Genomic DNA, 20,549 nt, shown 5'->3' on the forward strand with positions numbered 1-20,549 from the left:
GTTGACATCAGTTGATGTCCCTCACCTTTGGAAGACTGCCTGTTAGACAGATACCAGTACTGGTCACACAGCAGTCCTTTGAGTACTCTGAGGAACAATCACTTCCTTGTTCAAGAAGAACTTAGCACTTGATCAAAGTGTGGTGGTTTGGATCCTACCTTTATAAACATATATTAAACCAGAGTTGTGGATCCACTGTCTCATGCTTCAGAACCAGTTTGCATTGGTTCTCTTTCAAGTGTCCTTTTGACGGTGCTGTCCACACATCCTTTGTGTAAAGTGATGCTTCTCACAGCAGGTGCCACTGGGTCTGACCTCAAGCCAGAGATCCACAACACAGGCATATTTAAGTGTGAATTGTCTGCACCTGGCTGTTATCAAACTTCCTAAAGCAGTAACAAGAAACAGATGAAAGAGCAGGCCTGAGTAAAAACATTGTCAACTTGAAAAGCAGAAACATCAGTTCCATCCCCCAGTCTTATCTACCAAATGCCAGTGCTCAGGACGAACCAATCAGCAGCACTTTGGTAACAAAGACTTCATAGAATTTCTAAAGGTAGCCTGGTCTCCACCCTCCTAATATCAGTGTATGTGTATCCACCCTCCAGCAACAGGAATGCAGGATACCTCTGGCTTCAATACACAGACTCCAAATACCATACATGTAACACAAACCCTCTGTACACATATTGTCAGTGCAACTTCCTGGGCACCACATGAGAACAGAACTTTAGATGAGGGGTCAGTAGCCATACTCCTACTGACGCAGTTAAAAAGACATACTAAAGAATCACACAATTTAGTATACTGCCACCACCGCATTCTGTACTTAAACAAGTACAGAATGAGTACGGAGCACGACCTGCCCTTGACTTAAGGATGAAACCGATAGACAACTTTGCTGCGGTATCAACCAATATGTTAACATAAAAGGGGACGCAGCAGCATTGGCTATACACCAACTCCTGAGGGAATTCACTCCTGCGCAGCAGGGGACGGAATTACCTAAAATTATCAAACAAACTTATGCTAGGCTAGGCAGAGATAATTTGGGGATCAAATCTGGAAAACCACAGGTTGAGAGTAATTCTGAAAAGGATAACTCTAAGCAAGCACCTGATTCTTCAAAGAAGAAATGGGACAACAACAAAAATAATGAACAAAATAAGACACATTCACGGGGTGGGTCTCCTCAGCAGGAATCTACTGATAAAAAAATAAAATTTAAGAAACCGTGATAATATTTGAAAATCTGACAGATATCAGGATACTGTTACACGTTCCTCTCGCCAAAAAGGAAAACACTTTTCAGACTACATCCTTAAAGAGGACAAACCAAAGACTCAAAAAGCTCAATTCAAAAAGAAGAATATAGCAGTAATTTAAATAAGACATGCCAAGACTACTGAGGACGCTGCTTCTGAACAGGGAATGGGAAGTGACGATGCTAGACAGTGCGGAAGAAGTCACAATAGTTCACCAGAAACTGATGGAATATTTGGTGGTAGTAGCGCTGAATGAGCATATAACGGTGGAAACAGCTCATATAAGGGCAAGTGTCCCACATCATTTACATTATTTAACGCTCCAAACGGAAGGGGGACATACCCAGGAACATCAAGGCTCTCTTTTGGGAGAACGTAACTTACGGTTACAACATTCTTTTGCCTGAAAAGATTTGGCCACCTGAGTTTGTAATGGAATGCCCACTGGGAGAAATGGTACTTTTACCTGCTTTCTCTGGCCTTGTTCCAGAATCAGTTAAACATTTATGCGCCAAGGAGTGGGCATTAGCACTAGTTCCTGCACTTTATCGAAATCATGTAGGGTGGGATGATGAGCCTTCTCAATAAGAGATCCCATTAAAATCAGTTCCTCAACCCCAGAGACTGTATCCTATAAAACAAAGCTAAAAAGTGTAGGAGAGTAGGGTCTGCAATCCTATGATCACCCAGATTTTTTGCTTTTGTTTCACTGGTTTACGACTTTCTCTGGCTATGGGCCTGCCAATCAGACCCACAGCCTGGCTGTTCTCTCTCTAAATTACAACATGTACCCTAGGTGCATTTACCAATTGGTACTGGGCCACCTTATCAGACCCTGTAACTCAGGGCATAGGTGTACCCAGGGCCTACCAGGGGCTGAAGCATGTATTATGCCACCCCTGGCTGGCCTCCTAAATTTGACACAACTGGCTGCATGACAGCTGGGGCAAAGTCGTGTAATCACCCTTTGCTGTAGATATAGTATACCTATATCTAACCCTAAAATGGACACACAGATTCCTATCAGTCACTCCTATGGCAGGCCTTGACAATCCTGAAGGCAGGGTGCGTGGAATCGTGTGAGATGGTGCTCTGGCATGAGCTGAGCCTGTCTGCAGCTTGCGGAACCAAGTCCTAATAGCTGTTCCATGATAACGCATACCATATACTCTGAAGTGCATTTTAATCCTCGCGGTTAAATGCTAACTTTGGTATTGCTTTATCAAAACATGTCGAGTAAGGTGTCATACGAATTGGAATACTAACCCCTCGCCAATTCTGGCGACGGGGTTAGCATTCCACCCTTCTAGAGGGACACGACATGTACGTAACTGTGAACCCCGGTTAAAGTTAAACGAAGCCTCAGCTCCACAAAATGGATGCTGCCACCACAGACATGAGTCTGACCCCCTGCAGCTGGGAGTCCTTCCAGCGAGGGGAGCCTGGACAAAGGGTTTCCTGTCCGGGGCGGTGCTAGCACCATCCCAGACAGGGTTTTGTGTATCCTGGGTAGGCAGGGCTTTACAGGAAGGTGACTGCTGAGTGGCACCCCGGTGCTCACTACGCATAGGCCGGTCAGAACCAGTTCCAGGGGCACACCAGCCCCTGGCCTGGGGAAAGTCCGACATGGGAGAGGGGTGTAACCACCCCCCTCCTAGTCCCACCCATAGGCAGGACCTAGTCACCGGGTCAGCCCCCTTTTTTAGTATAAAGATAGGAGCGGGCCCCCTGTTCAAATTAGATCATCTTTGGAATCAAGACACGACTTTCTGCGAAAGGACATCAAGATTTCTTCTTCAAGATTCTCCCTTGTGGCTAAGGAGTAGTCACCCTGCATCCGCAGGTACCATCCTAAGAACACTGCGGTCTGCTGCAAGTCCTTCCTCAGGAATCCGACGACACAGCTCGACGAGACCCGGCTTCCCTGGCACCTCTGACCTCTACTCACCTCTACAGCCAAGCTGAGACCCGTGAGTGCGACGAGACCTCGAGGGACCGACGATCGCCAAGACTGCACGACTTCTTTGCAACAAGCCCACCGAGTGTTACACTGGTGAGTGCTTTGGGGTCCGAGAAGCCCCGACCCTGAGCAGCTCCAGCACCGAAGATCAGCCCTCTAGCATCTCCACGATCTGCGTGGGGCCCTTCTGCTTTTTGCTGCTCACCGCGTTGTTGGGCTACTAGCCGGCTGGCTTGTGGCCTTCTTCACGACGCCCGACGACATCACTGCTGCTGGTCTGGTTGCTCCAGACTGGCCCTTGCTTCCTTCCAAAAGAGAAGTACCCCGGATCCTCCTGGTCCACTCCAGACGCCATTTTGAGTCCACCGTGTGGGCTTGAATTTGCCAAGGCTTTGTTGCCCAATCCTGGGTCCAGCGACGCCGACAGCTTCATCCATCGTGGGACAGCTCGCTCCTCCATCCTGGTCGCCGACAACGCCTCCGGGCCCGTGAGATCTGCAGAGCACAGCGTCGCCCACTTACCTGGTCGAGGTGACTACCATCCGGTGCCCTCCTGGTGCCACCTGACTACTGGCTAGTAGTCACGAACTTGGTCCCCTCTGCTTTCAGGTGTCATCTCTCTTCAAGATCCAGGCTTGGATCACTTCGAACTCTCTTCACTGGTCGCCTGCCAGCATCTTTCTTCCAGGCTCCTGGTCCGTCTACGAGGATTCCCGACGTCTTTTGAGACATATGCAGCTGCAGCCCCTGGGCTAGGTAACTTCGGCATTTCGGTGCCCCAGCATAGCCTCACTATCCAAGGGTCAGAATCCACTTTCGTTTTCCTCCTACCAAGTCGGGTTCGCCCGAGAACACTAACTCTGTGAAATCTAGCTACCATAGACTTTGTCCCGCATCACGCGTGAGAGTGCACACTCTGCACCCGAGTCCCCTAGGCCTCCTAGAAGTAATCTGAAGATTCTATAGTCAAGACCTAGCGATTCCAAGGCCTATTAGTACTGTACTTACCTGCTAGTAATTTCGCATTCCACTTTCAGAGTATATGGTTTTCCGTGCCCCTCGGGCATTTGTATATACTGTGCTAACTTAAGTATTTTCGTAGGGTTTTGTTTTGTGCTTAGTACCCTGTCCTCATAAAGAGTACAGGGCTGTTGTGATTCTTAATAAATATACTGTTTATTTTCATAACACTTGTGTGGTGTCCTTTCACTGGGTATTCAAGGGGTATATGTGTGGTATAACAGCTGGCTTAACACGCCCTCTCGAGTCTTTAGCCTTAGACTGCTCGTATCCACGCTACTAGGATAGCTGGTCTATAAGGTTGACTTACAACCAATCATCAATAAGGGTTGCTGGACTGATGCATAGTGTTCACTAGAATAGTGAGCACTGCATATCAGGCCACCTTCTCACAAAAAGCACGTTAGGGAAATCCTAAAACAGCTTGAATACCGGGGTGTAATAGAAAATTGCACCCCCCCATGAAAAAATCCCTTGGTTCCCGTAATGAAACCTGACAAACCATACCGTCTGGTCTTAGACCACAGCCATTTGAACACTTCCACACGCACATTTAGCAGTACAAATTGCACATAGTGCCGCACTAATGAATAACATTGTGCGGATGAAAGATAAAACAACACTAGATAGCTCAAATGGATTGTTCAGCCAGAATATTGCGCCTGGAAGCAGATATTCGACTGCATTTTCAGCGCTAGGTTCACAGGGTGAATTTTATTGTTGACCTCAAGGGTATAAGAAAAGTCCTGGGATGTTTTCAGCCAGGGTAACAGAAATACTTCAAAATTTTTAATGAGGAGGCATTGTACTATGTACACTATATTTATCTGACGGACAATTAATTAATGGAACACTTGCCTAGAGTGAACCACATAATTATTGGATTCGCGCACCTGGGCTACAAATTTAATTGAAAAAAAAACTGCACATCCCAATGTCCTGTTTCTGGGATACAAGCTGTCAAGAGAAGCCAAAAGACTGGCAGCAGAGTTTTTAGAAAAATGCGCATTGATCCAACCTCCAACAACTCTGATAAGACTACAATCCATTTTAGGATTTTTACATTTTGGCAGAACATACATTTTGGATTACGCAGAACGAGTAAAACCATTCTATGACTTGATCAGACATGATTTTTTTTTATCAACCATTGGACAAAAGAACACACAAACATTTTACATTCCGTACAAGCTGATATGATAGCTTCTAAACATCTGCACATACATGTAAACTAAACTGACCTGGTGATCTGCGTAGTCGCTAGACCCACCTGGTGCACCTATATCCCTTTCAATAAAGGTGATACGGTACCTATAGCATAAAACAACAATTGTACACCAACATTGAAATGTGCTTTCCACCCACTGAGAAAATACTCACAGTGGTAGAAACTGCTGTAGTGAGATAGAGCGAGCACTGACTCAGGGTAAGCAAATCATTGTTGTTACCCCGGTACTGACCCTAGAGGCCGTTACGAAAGCAACATCCGAAATGACAAAGCATTACATCCCTTTAACAACCAGATATCCAAATTTGAATGTTTTGGCATTTTAAGAATGTTAAGCAAGATCGTTCTACTTCCAGAAGCGGCCGAAAACACGGTAATCCTAGCACTTCTGGTTTCCGGACTAGATTTTCCTAGAACGTACTCTACTGGGGTGCCACCCAAGGCAAACTGAAGATGCTCCAACAGATAAAAAACGCAGCAGCACAGGTGCTGCGGAGTATCAATGATACTCTTCTCTGGGTTCAGCGCTTATTAAACTGCACTGGCTCTTTCAAAGCTCTTTGCTTCTGCCATAAAATTGTAAACCTGAGGCACCTGCTACTTTCATACAGTTATTAAGCCCTAAAGACCTAACAGGTGTCTTAGATCTGTTAAAACTAAGCTAGAGGCTGTGCCAAGCATGAAAAGAGTTCAGATGGGTAGGCGCTCCTTCAGCCTCTTGGCCCCAAACTTTGGAACTCCCTCCTGCTACACCTGAGGCAGGAAAGTTCATACCCAACTTTGAGAAAAAAAAACTCACAAACTGGCTGTTTGAATTGATCTAATTCCTCCTTCCTCTGTAGACTTGGAGGTTGATTTACTAGCGAAGGGACACTCTATTTTGGAGTAACTAAGTGCTTCACAAATGTCATAACATATTCCCAAAAGGCATGTTTTGTGGACATGAAAGCTTAGCATTGCAAGACAAGCAACCTTTTATCCCTCTCCTCGTCAGACCTCCCCCTACCTCCAGTGCCAGTGTTCTGCACTTCCCAAACGTAAATGGAGGAATGAGGGAGTAGGTGGAGGTACAAAGCAGGCTGGGTTCAAGCTCCTTCAGGAGACGAATAGTAGCAAAACTGCTCTCTTCATCAGAGGGCCTTCACAGAGAACTTAAGGTCCCATAGGAGAAAAACAGCAATCCAAAATGAAAAATTACACAAAAATCTGTCGGACACATTAAAAGGGATCATACCAATACAGAAGATAGAATAATTAAGGTTGGTCTAAAACAGTCCATCAGATTTCAGATATCCTTACCCAATATGTATAAAAAGAAAATATTGGCATCATGTGAGTCTTTCAATACAGCATACTGTGACTTCTAAAAGAAACAGGGTACTTCTTAACCACTTCGCTGCTATGGCACCTTAATATTTTACATTCATTTTCCATTGAAATGAATGGAAAGTTCATGACGAGTTACCCTTGTCATTAGCGTCGAAGAGGTTAAATCTGAATACTTAGACATTGAACATTGGTTAAAGTTCCTCTTCAACAACAGCAACTTCTTGCTAAATTGTTAATCTGGGAATTAGAACATACTGCAGAGTGACTAGTTATACAAAAGCATGAAATAAATGTGGTTCTTACAGCTAATGTCTCCTCTTCTTCTGTTTCACTGTGCCATTCACATTCTTCCTCTGTTGGTTCCACTTCACCATTGACAACCTCTCGTCTCTGTACAAATAAATTCACACACAAATTACATTGCTTTAAAATGTGTACAGTGCAGTATTATCTTTTTTTTACGTTCGACAACAGCCAAAACACCAACATTAGAAAAACAAAGTCCAGTAGTAATTCTGTTCTAATTTAGACTAATGAAACATTGTCTAGACTGGTGAGAAACAGAGGACTGGCACAGTATAAAAGACAACAATTTAGAAACTGACACGTCTCTCAATACGTTATTTTAATCTGAGCAATCCAGTGCTACAGTGAACACAGTGCAAAATGGTTGGTTGGTCTTCTGGAGAAACACTTACCTCTAAATATACCTTCAGCTGATCAAACTTTCCTCATAACAATTGATCCCTTCTGTCAGAAAGAGGGGAAATATGGGCATTTCACACCTGTAAAGAATGCCACCGTTTCTTGATTTATCCCTCGTTTTTTTGAGTCATTGAAGTTCTCCCTAAGTAATCTACTCTTCTGATATTTTTGCCTGAAAGGTGTTCATTCTACTGACGGCCTATGCAAACATTGGTAGATGAATGAGACAGATACTACGTTTCCAAGTAAAGGATGAGGTACAGTCAATCGTTTAGAATTCTGCCACTCTGTATACACCAATACCGTCCCCATAAGACCCTGCTTCACCCTCAACATATATGTTGCACCTATAACAATGTGGATTACATCATACCAACATACAAAAATGTAAATTCTGAAGCGCATAGTATACTCCAAAGAGGTCTCATGGCAAAGTAAGAGAAGGAAAAAAGCCATGCCTTACTGCTAGAACATAATCGAAGGATAAAGACACATATAATCTTGGTCAAACAATTTGGTATTCCATTATTTCCTGAGGGAACAATGTTTTCTTGGTTTTCAAAATATTTTATTTTTTTAAAGTAATAAAGACAATAGAGAAAATATTACAGAAAGGGTACATGAAACAATAATTATAAATACGAAATAATCATATAACTAACTGTAAAAAAAATATATATATTCATATGATGTGCATTGGTATAACATTAAATTAAGGAACAAACAATAGCTACCTCTTATATCTCTAACTATAAAACATTTAAGATTAATCCATATAGAATATGAAAATATAGTTACAGATACGTTTCAAGGAAATAGATTCATCAACAGGTTTCCAAACCAGTTTATAGAAGGCGGCACTAGGAGAATAACCATTAAGGGATAAATGAGTACATCGTCTAGACAAAATAACCTAGGACCACCAGGTATGTACTGATAAAAAAGATGCATCGTTCCAATTTGATGTAATTGATTTAGTAGCTGAGGATAGTAAAAAAATCAAATAATTAACTTTAACAAATAACTATCTACCATCAGTATCAAGAGTATTTGTCTAAAATCTGTATTCGGATTTTCCTTGAGAACAAGATCACAACTCAATTTTTTTTACCATTTGCTGGAGAGGAAATTATATTCCTGACCCATTTTTTATTAATATAAATTAATATTTGATCTACAACATGAGTTTCTTAGAGAAAACAAATTCCAGCTTTGCGTCTAGCTAAATAGAATATTTTAACAAGCTCAATTGGAAGTCCTAAACGCTCAACATTGAGAGACACATTTAATTTGTTTTGAAGTATCCAAGTGATAACGCACGCCCTAGCCTCTCCAGAGTACATCCTCCTAGGGGACCTGAACTTCCACCTGGAGAAAAAAGACGACAGCAACACCACCACCCTGCTCGACAACCTCGGACTCAAGCAACTGGTGGACACGCCCACCCACCTCGCCGGCCACACACTCGACCCCATCTTTTCCGCCAGCAACCGCGTCTCCTTCAGCCACTCCTCCGGACTAAACTGGACGGACCACAGCTGCATCCACTTCACCTTCAAAAAGACCACCTCCCACCATCAGACACCACAGATCCCCCGCAGATGCTGGAGCAAAGTCACAGACCAACTGACCGCATCACTGAGCCAGAACCCACCTGCCGACACCCCCGACACCAACGACGGAGCGCACAACCTCGCACAGTGGATCACCAACTGCGCCGACGACGTCGCCCCTCTGAAGAAACCCCCCCAGGCAAGACTAGCAACAGAAAAACCGCATGGTTCACAGACGCCCTCAAAACACAAAGAAATCGTGCAGAACCCTCGATAAAGCCTGGCGCCACAAGCGGACACAAGAAAACATGACAGCCCTCAAGAGTGCCACCCGCGAATACCACCAGATGATCTGCACCACCAAAAGGACATCATTCAAAGAGCAGCTGGACAACAATGCCCACAACAGCAAGGAACTCTTCAGCATCGTCAAAGAGCTCTCCAATCCCAGCGCCAGCAACGACGACATCTCACCGTCACAAGACCTCTGCAACTCCCTAACCACATTCTTCCACCGCAAGATCACAGACATACACAACAGCTTCGGACCCCAGACCCCGCCCCCAACCACCAAACCAACGCCCCCCACCTCTAGCCTCAACGCATGAACCCCCATCAGCACTGAAGACACCACCCGCGTCATGAACTGCATCCACTCCGGCTCCCCCTCCGACCAATGCCCTCATCATATCTTCATCAAAGCCGACACCATCATCGCACCCCACCTCCGGAACATCATTAACAACTCCCTCACGTCAGCCACATTCCCTGAAAGCCGGAAATACGCAGAAATCAACGCCCTACTGAAGAAACCAACAGCGGACCACAAAGACCTCAAGAACTCCCCCCCCATCTCTCTCCTCCCCTTCCCGGCTAAAGTCATCGAGAAGACCATCAACAAACAGCTGACAGCATTCCTCGAAGAAAACAACTCGCTCGACCCATCCCAGTCTGGATTCCGAGCCAACCACAGCACCGAGACCGCCCTCATCGCAGCCACCGATGACATCAGGACCCTGATGGACAACGGAGAGACAGCCGCCCTCATCCTCCTCAACCTCTCGGCAGCCTTTGACACCGTCTGCCACCGCACCCTAATAACCCGCCTCTACAACACTGGGATCCAAGGAAAGGCCCTAGACTGGAGCACATCGTTCCTCTCCGACAGAACCCAGAGAGTCCGCCTCCCACCCTTCCGCTCAGAGGCCTCCAAAATCATCTGGGGCGTACCCCAGGGCTCCTCACTCAGTCCTACCCTCTTCAACATCTACATGAGCCCCCTCGCCGCCATCGCACGCAAGCACAACATCAACATCATCTCTTACGCCAACGACACCCAACTGATACTCTCCCTCACCAAAGACCCCCTCACCGCCAAAGCCAACTTCCAGTACGGAATGAAAGATGTCGCAGAATGGATGAAGCTCAGCCGTCTGAAGCTCAACTTGGACAAGACGGAAGTCCTCATCCTTGGACAATCCCCTTCCGCCTGGGACGACTCCTGGTTGCCCACGACGCTGGGCACCGCACCGATACCCACGGACCACGCACGCAACCTGGGATGCATCCTGGACTCCTCCCTCACGATGACCAAGCAAGTCAACGCAGTCTCGTCCTCATGTTTCAACACCCTGCGCATGCTCCGAAATATCTTCCGGTGGATCCCCACCGAAACCAGAAAGACTGTCACCCAGGCCCTCGTCACCAGTCAGCTGGGCTACGGAAACCCCCTGTACGCATGAACCACAGCCAAACTTCAGAAACGCCTTCAACGCATACAGAACGCCTCCGCACGACTCATCCTCGACATCCCTCACCACAGCCACATATCTGCCCACCTGAGAAACCTGCACTGGCTCCCCGTCAGCAAGAGGATCACGCTCTTACCCACGCACACAAAGCGCTCCACGACTCGGCCCCGAATACCTCAACAACCGCCTGTCGTTCTACACTCCCACCCGCCAGCTCCGCTCCACCAGCCTCGATCCCTCGCCACCGTCCCTCGGATTCGCAGAACCACCACCGGAGGAAGATCGTTCTCCTACCTGGCAGCCAAGACATGGAACTCCCTCCCCGCACACCTACGACTGACCCAGGACCATCTCACCTTCAGGAAACACCTCAAGACCTGGCTATTCGAGCATTAGCGGCACCCCCCCCTCCCTTCAGCGCCTTGAGACCCTCACGGGTGAGTAGCGCGCTTTACAAATAGATTGATTGATTGATATACAAGATAAGCTAGTAAAAACAAGCCCATAGTCAGTAAATGCACAAAGAGGGATACTGAAATAATGATGAGTCCACCACTGAACAATCAATTGACAAGCTCTGGTGTATCTATAGAAAGAAGATAATGATGGTCAAGGAATGCTCGAAGATCCTGATGGCGGTGAAAAGATTTAGAGATGTTGTCTTTCCAAATACGCAAATTAGAAGGGTCGAAAGGGGCATATTTAAAACCAGAATACTTTTACTCTGGAACATGGCGCAGTAAAATATTTACGTATGGCGCCTGTTTCTTTTGTGAAGTCTTGATAAATATATATTTTTTGACTGTTGACTAGTAGAGGTGGAATTTCTAGAGCAGTTTTTTTAATCATGACGAAAGGGTTATGCTTAGCACCTTAAATGTGACTTGTGTGGGTTTGGTCTGACCTGGTTCAAGGTGGGGTTAGCTACGGTGTGCTTTATCAATTTCAAATGACACAGGCAATATTTCAAGATCTATTCTGCAATTAGTACCTTTAATGTTTTCTTTTTATTAAATGAATAATCCTCAATTTATAATGTCTTTTACGATTTTCCGAATTCAGAAAAGGTTTGTTCATAGGAAGAATTTTTGCTGTAATGGGGAGTAATTGGTCAATCATAGATTTTGTGTCTCGTATCTGAATTTTGTTGTCAGACTTTCATAAATAGATCAGCCATATCTTTACAAATATTTTTAATCTCACTAACAATACCATCAGTATTTGAATGAACAGTTTGTAATTCTTAAAAAATAATTTGAAGGGAAGGTTCAAAAGAGTTAACAATGTTTTTGATTTAATAGGCAGTGGAGCGGTTTGTTTGTGCATATTAGCATTAGAAGATACAATTTCCCAATCCATATTGGAAGAAAACTGCAAACCGAATGAGGAAAATGTAGAGAAGTAGAAAATTCAGTAAGGTGGAAAAATAATTGGATCAAATGAAAGAATTACCTCAGGTGCAGCAGCTAATACAAACTGTGGGAGCATTCAAAGGCCTAAACTGCACCCTTTCCTGGAGTAACTACTCTTTCCCTGACAAGAATCTGGACAACTGAGTAGATGAAGTCTCAGTGAGCTCTGAAGGCAACTTAACAGGAGATGAAACAGTCTAGAAAGTGCATTATTTGAAGCACTACATGTAACATGAGACATGGTGAGGCAAGATACAAGTAAATTACCCTCAATTCTGCTAAAATGATCGCTGTTGGAAGACTGGCTCATCAAACTTTATCAGGAGGCAGCCATCTTGAATAAAGCACTCGCACGTCTCCCCGGGAAGAATGCATCCTGTCAGGAATTGATGCACACTAACGTGAGGCACATGATGCTGACAATTTTAGAAGAGACGATAACAATAACCACTGAGCCGGATGGAGTATGAGGGTTTTAAATAGTTGCAAAAGAAACTATTGATGGACGGAATGCAGGACAATGAAAACATTCACCCACAGTCACAAAGATTTGGATTTAATCCATCATTCTTTTGCTCACCACATCATCACAGTTTGGACCCAGCCATATTCAAATCAGTCTTGACCGTGTTCCTTGTGGGAACAGTCCAGCCCGAACTGCCAAGCCAGGTCCTCCCTGGACCGGAAACAAGTATCCTGGGACCGGTTTCAGGGCATCACCCTTCATCAGCCAGGCTAGGTTGAATCCAGTGGTGTAGTGAGCACGGGCCCCCCATCTGGGCGTACCCTTCTCACTTAGGGCGACATATGCAAAAGAAACAATTGATGGACGGAATGCTGGACAATGCAAACATTCACCCCCAATCACAAGGATCTGGGTTTAATCCATCATTCTTTTTCTCCTCACACCAACCACATGGGATAGCAAAAGGGTGCTTGGAGGCACCAACTTTAAATAACACAGACGATCGGGCGAAGCCAAACAGTCACATCCCAAAGGAAACACAGCCAGCAGGGGGTTCATCAGGACAAAAGAACACAGGCGATAACAGCAAAAGTGCAGAGCACGCGACCAACATTCTTGTCAGCAGCCCCAAAATACCCAAAGACGCACAAAGCTCAATCTTCAGGGCCAGTGACGCCATTGGAACAGACTCGCAGAACATACTTCACCCACAACGGACACACACCAACCCTCCATATCAAGGAGAGCAAAAAAAAGTTGAATAAGTAACAGAAAAAGAAAAAGCTAAAAGTGAGACAATTGCAGTCATTGAAGATCAATCAACTGCTCAAACAAGGGGACCCAAAAGTCACTCAGCTTTACCCAATCTTCACCAACAAAAACACTGGTAAAAATGTCAGCAGCGGGGGCGGACAACAAGCCCCAGGGAGCAGCGGGACTAGCGGCCAGGAAGCAGGAAGTGAAGGTCCCAGCCCCTCCTCCACCGCCGCCAGCTCAAAAGACCTCACGCCTCCCGCTTCGAGGGACGCGCGCCGGGCGAAGCCCGGGCCAAGGACTGGCCCATCCAACCCCGTTACAGCCAGGAAGAGCCAGGGCAGGGCCACCCCCCTTTCGTTTGCCATTGGCCATCGGATGGAGTGAACTAAGAACTGCACCAACCTGTGACTGTTTATAAAGGTACTCTTTACATCCTAACAGTTCTATAAACCCAAAAGAACCTTGGAACTGATATACTGTCTTTCTAGGTCTATTTCTATGGGTAAGAGGAAAGCTATGGCGGGGGACGAGGGGGGGCTCAGGAACAAATATAAGGCAGGGTCCTAGGAAAGCAAAGAAAGTAAGAAAAAATAACAAGAAGATGTCTAAAACTGATGTTATGGACTTTATAGAAACGCTTGTCGACGATTGTGAAAGTATATTGCTAGGAGACCCAGTTGTAAATTTAGATACTAACATAATAATGTCAGAAAGACCTGTCATTAAAAGGTAAATACATGGCACCATTACAATCCCGATAACAACTTTTCAGTTTCAATACTGCCAAAAGTATATACCAGCAGGCCTGTATGAAAGGTTGGGTAAAGGATACATCAAATCAACCTGGAATTTACCTTATACACATAGATGTTGGAGTGGGGGCAAGAAAGAGGTATTTTTTAGTTGTAATAATTGTAAAGCATCACTGAGTGGTACACTTCTATGTCAAGGTATAAACTTGCATGGAGCCTGCGAAGGTTCATCAAACAACCTTTCATGTCATCTGCACGGCACCCCAGCTACACAGATAGAGCCCTTTTTCAGACAACTTTCCAATGGTAGCTACGTTATATTAAGTGACCACAGCTGTTGTGGCATGATGCCAGGAAAACCCTATCTCGTGAGCGTTACTTCCAGGGTCATATGTTGTATGCAAGTATTGTATCCAAACAGCAATCCAGACATGGAGGCGGCATTATGGCCTTCTGTGAATATCTCTTCTATTCGAATAGATACTTTAAGCAGAATGAAGTCTATTCTTTTACAGACAACTGTGCCTTTAACCTCGTCCAAAGAGACGTATGACCTACAAGCTGCAAGGACAGCAGCAGAGATACATACCCTATTATCGACAAACTGCCCGTGCATTTCGTAGAAATGTTAAAGCCAAATTTTAAACATGTCAGATACCAGTGGCATCGCACATGTATTTAAGACAATTTTTTCAGGACTGTAACACCTTTTGAAACGGTTCTGGGCATCTTCCCGAATTTTGTGCACTCTTTTCGGAAGCCTGCCTCTTATTTTGGGACTCTTAGCAGGAATTTTATTTTTGTTCCTTCTGCTCCGATATGGCAAGCCAAGTCAGAGAAAAAACTCAGGCTACGATGGAAGAAACGATCCTAGCAATACGATACCGAGACCGTATCATTGAGGTCCTCGGATTGGCCCGGCTAAGAGATCTGAATACTACATGGTTTCTTTCATTCAGACCGATCTGGCAAAATTGCACCTTACCTGTGCTTCGATGTCTGCTATGCGGAGAAGAATGCATGTTGGACGTCTGTCTTACACTACCATCAGCAGTACCAATGGATATTGACGCTTTGCTTTGTCCAGTAACGACTCATGCAACGTGTTGTCCCCAGCGGCTACCGATTCTGATGACGGCATTCGTTGAGACTTCACCATTACGATTAGGTGGCGGTGAAGTACGAGATGAAAGCGGCAGCACACAGGTACAACCCTCTGTGAACATTGCTGATCTAGACACCGATGATGGCAATGCATCGGATATATGCACTATTTCAACTTTTTCGGAGTTGGCCCAACTTTCACCTACTGTGGTAGACGCGTTTTTTGCTGGCCTATCTGAGGTAATGTTCTCTCCTAACAACGACAATAACAATTGAAATACCGAGCACACAGCGTTCCCTGAACTCTGAATTCGGCATTCAGTTTTTTTCAAACAACACTACTGAAAACATTTGGAACTATTTTTTCCCATGAAAGCGAAATTATTTTTCCCCAACTTTCAAAATATTTACTTTTTTTTTGGCACAAGGTACTCTGCTTAAAGTAGAACTATTCTTAGAGAACAGAGCTACTATTCCTAGAGACTCTAGAGACAATATCTTGAATCAGCCTCTAGCACATGTACAATCTTGTATAAATATGTGATGAAATGGTCTCGACCTTCTCTTTTGTATTAAGAGCCATTTCATAAATGTAATTTTCGCAATTCATTCAGCTGATATTTATATTTGCATTATCTGAATGATACCACTGCTTGAAAGCGTACAGTATAATACTCATTTTCGTGTATCTATACCATTTTAAATGCATTCAATGTATTTTGGGGTGGGCTGGAAAACACATGCATACCTATATGTTTATATATTGCTTAGTATTTAGTAATGATGGACATTATACGTGGAGTGGGTGTTGTGATCGTATCTAGGACCCTAATTAAATATTCCCGAATTATGCCCTTATGTGGTTATAACAAATCATACTCTTATAAAGACATAAGAATCATATCCATATTTAGTAATAGCCAACGCAAACCAAATACGGCAAGGCTACTTCCTTAGACTCCTAGAAAGTGCAACAAGTTCTTTCAACAAACCAAACCTCCAGCAACCTGGGAATTCCCCATGCTTTTGTTTTGATTTGTCCTAGAACTCCTGCGAGTTCGAAAGAACGGCCAGTGTTTAGTGACATCTTTTATTGACGTCTTATGTCCAACCTTACGTCAAACTCGGCACCTTCCAGGTATAAACATACCAACGTTTGCCTAAAGCAACACACGGTGGTGTGGAGCAGAGCGGCTATCTACTTATCCGAAGCCCAGCTGATGCGAGTGCCGAAGGAAGCCGTCCCTCCCATTTGACGCACTGAGAAAGACGCTGTCTTTTTCTCCTGCCGAGAAAATTCATCTCAAGTGTTTCCAGTCACCCTTGCGGGTAACTGGGAGATCAAGTCCTGAGAGCGAGATACAAGACCTCCTTCATTCTAAAACCAAGGTACGGAGCGGATTAGATCCTTAGAGAATTCTTGAGTCAGATTCTTGGCAAAAACTAACTTAACTTAAACTGCAGCTCACTTACTCCTTCCCACGTACTAGGCTTAGGTTAGGTAATCGGGGTAGGCGCATCTTAGAAGCACCAGTTGAGTCTGTTTAGTCAAACTTTTATCATTGTATGTAACTGTATATATTTTATACCTTTTAAGTATCATATGGCTCAGAAACCATATCAATGCTTTTACAGTATTATTTCATAATACTCCTTTTACTGTACGCACTTTACTTTATAACAAGTATTGCAATTGTGGTAATTCATTTCTCTTGCATGAGAAAGAAGACTGCTCAATAAATAACACCTTTTATTGAAAACGACCGTCTCTCTATTTCTCTGCACTCTGGTGAAACTAAGTATGCACGATTGACTGAGTGAAATAGCTATCTATTGTTTTCACACGACTCTGGAGATATACTCCTTATTCTGGGGGAGCAAAGTTGTCATGTTTATGCGGTTGTCAGAAGCTGAATCCCTTCTTGTCTAATCAGGGAAGTTCACTCCTCGCTGTTCATTAGAGAAGGTTTCTAGTGACCTCTGAATAGCTGGCAAACCTAAATTAAGTCTAACATATTCAATAGAGACCTAGTCGACCTCAGTCCTACATCTAAACTATCGTTTATGTTATTCCAATGCGCAGAGCCTATTGGGAAAATAGGAACTACACTACAATTTTAATATTAGTTTGATGTTATTTTTTATATCTGTAATATAATGTGTTTTTATTGCTGGCTAATCCCATATAATCCCATATATATGCTCTGTAATTTAGTGCAATTTTCCTGTAACTTTTTAACGATTTGTGCTTTTATGATTTAATCTTTCTTAAATCGAATAAAGCGTTCTTTGACTTTGACGATGGTGCTGGTGTGAGCGATGCTTCCACAAAATGGTCTCAAGATCAATTTTTTTCCCAAATGCTCTGCATCTTATTGGGATTGTGCAAACAAGCATTATTCATTGAAGATGCTGCTGGTGTCAAGGACACTTCCACAAACCGGTCACAAGATTGCTTTTTTTCCAAACGCTCTGCACCTTATTGAGAAAATTTGTTGATATTCATTTCATTGCTTTGTGGAAAAATTATCCATGAGGGTCAAGTGAGGATTGAGCATTGTTTGAGATTTTAGTGAAGTTTCATGCTTTTCCCACTCCTTAGCAAAAATGTAAGTTTTAGGAACAGTGACATACATTTCCAGCAAAAGTAGCCAACGCGTTTCGTCCCGTCTTGGGATTTTTTATTTTGAACGCGGGGACTGCACACAAAGATTGACTATGCTCGCGAAATAACTATGTACTCGGTGCGGTGGCCGACATGGGTCTGACCCCATTCTTGATAAATCAGACTGCAACCAAGTATTGGTAATCAATACTTATATTACTAAGATTAAAATCTTTTAACCTGAACCATAGAGAAGATACCATGCATCAGAAGAAATGCGTTACTTACCTGTAACTGCAGTTATCCAGTATTAGTGTCTTTCATAGATTCACATGCCTGAATCATTCCCCGTCGTCGAGACGGGAGCCTCCGGTATATAAAAAGTAATGTCCTATAGACATACATATAAAGCAATAGGCCTAAGGGTCTCACCTTAGCGTCCTATCTAAGTCCTTATGTAGGAAGGACCAAACACAGTAGGCCCAAGGGTCCCACCTTGGTAGCCTATCTGTGTCCATTTGTAAAAAGGACCAAAGTAAAGAGAACCAACCAATCAGCTACTACCTCCTTCTAGAACCTTCCTGTGAGGAGCCTCAGTCTCTCAGATTTTCGTACGCACCAAGCCAGTTAGGCGTAAAGTTGTTAGAGAGATAGGTGAGTCCTTCCAGGGGAGGCGGGAGGGTGCATGTGAATCTATGAAAGACACTAATACTGGATAACTGCAGTTACAGGTAAGTAACGCATTTCTTATCCAGTATTTGGGTGTCTTTCATAGATTCACATGCCTGAATCAGAGTAGCAAGCAATACATTATGCACATTCTGTGGTGGTACATATATATATATGAGTCTGAAGATAAAACATATCTGCGACTGCAAATCACCAACATACAATGTCATGTAGTATCTAGGAATAAAGAAATGTGCATACCAGTAAAGGATGGTGGGATGTAAGAAGGCTCACCTCACTGGAATAGATGGCGAAGCACTGCTCTGCCCACTGCTGCATCCCTCGTCAGCTCAGTTTCCAAGCAGTAGTGCCTGGTGAAGGTATGCGGGGACTTCCAGGTCGCCGCTCTACAGATGTCCAGGATTGGCACTCCAGCAAATAGTGCCGCAGACGTGGACATGGCTCTCGTGGAATGGGCTTTGACTCGTGACTCCAAAGGCCGTCCAGCCTTGTCATGGAAGAAAGTTATCGCTGAGGAGATCCACCTTGATATACTTTGTTTCGTCAGGGGCATGCCTTTCCTTGGTCTGCTAAAGGCAACGAAGAGTTGGGATGATTTTCTAAAGTGTTGTGTTCTGTCGATGTAGAATTTGAGACATCTCTTCAGATCTAGTGAATGCAGGGTTCTTTCAGCTGTAGTAGTTGGGTTTGGAAAGAACGATTTTAGCACCACTGGTTCATTAAGGTGGAAGTCCGAGGGGACTTTAGGTATGAATCGGGGGTTAGTTCGCAGAATGACTCTGTCCTCTCTGAATTGCAAAAAAGGATCTTGGATGGAGAGAGCCAGCAGTTCACTGACCCTTCTGGCAGAGGTTAGGGCCAGGAGGAGGGCAGTCTTCCATGAGAGGAATTTGATATCCGCTTTGTGGATGGGTTCAAAGGGGTGCTTCATCAGTTGGTGAAGGACCACGTTGAGGTGCCACGACGGAGGGATTGGTCTTGGCCGTGGAAAGGATCTGAATAGGCCTTTTAGGAATTGTTTGACAAGCCTGTCCGCCCACAGGGAAGGGCCCTTGGAAGTTCTTGTGAACCTGGATATTGCTGCTAGATGTACTTTGATGGACGCATGTGCAAGGCCTGACTGCGCTAGATGCAGTAGATATGGTAGCAGTTGCTGTGGGGTGACATGGAAAGGGTGTAGGCCTTCTGTCACACACCAAACACAGAAGCGCTTCCATTTTAGAGAATAGGTCTTATTAGTGCTGTCAGCTCTAGCCTTAGCCAGGACATCTCTACACTCCTGCGGAATGTTCAGGTCGCTGAATTTGCGGTATTCAGGAGCCTGGCTGACAACCTCAGAGGGCTCAGGTTCGGGTGGAGAACCTGTCCTTGGGACCTTGTGAGCAGGGCCGGATGTTTGTGTAGGCGAAGAGGTGGTCGGACAGATAGGTGATGAAGTTCCGTGTACCAATGCTGCCTCGGCCAGGATGGGGCGATGAGGATCAGGGTGCAGGGCTCCGACTTCATCTTCCTGAGGACCCTGGGTATCAGTTGAACTGGCGGAAAGGCGTAGGCAAACACGTTCCGCCAGGCGATGGAAAATGCATTCCCGAGGGTTTCTGGTTGGGGAAGCCTGCTTGCGAAGCTTGGGCATTTGGCGTTCTCCCTGGTGGCAAAGAGGTCTATCTGCGGGGTTCCCCACTCCGCGAAGATGTAGTTCAGCGCCTCCATATCCAATTCCCATTCGTGGGATAGTGACCGTTCCCTGCTCAGGGCGTCCGCCAAGACGTTGTCTTTGCCCGGGACGTATTCTGCTTTGAGCGTCATTCCATGATCTAGAAGCCAATTCCAGACTCTCTGTGATTCTTGAGAGAGTGAAAGTGAACGCGTCCCTCCCTGTTTGTTCAGGTAGTGCATCGTCGTGGTGTTGTCTGTCCTGACGAGCACTGGGGAGTTTCGGATGCGTAGAAGGAA

At 44.8% G+C, this 20,549-nt stretch overlaps 1 protein-coding gene across 11 annotated transcripts in view; it reads right to left on the reverse strand.

Annotated features, from left to right (window-relative positions):
* NAP1L4 (nucleosome assembly protein 1 like 4) overlaps nt 1–20,549 on the reverse strand; it is a 1,422,554-nt gene that overhangs the window by 860,508 nt on the left and 541,497 nt on the right. For all 11 annotated transcript variants that reach the window (XM_086957864.1, XM_086957862.1, XM_086957858.1 and 8 more), the window contains one exon: nt 7,106–7,192. In XM_086957864.1, coding sequence (XP_086813990.1) covers nt 7,106–7,192 — 87 coding nt within the window. The remainder of the gene's footprint in view (nt 1–7,105; nt 7,193–20,549) is intronic.

This window comes from Lissotriton vulgaris, chromosome 2_1 (assembly GCF_964263255.1).
Source record: "Lissotriton vulgaris chromosome 2_1, aLisVul1.2, whole genome shotgun sequence".
Classification (NCBI taxonomy): Eukaryota; Metazoa; Chordata; class Amphibia; order Caudata; family Salamandridae; genus Lissotriton; species Lissotriton vulgaris.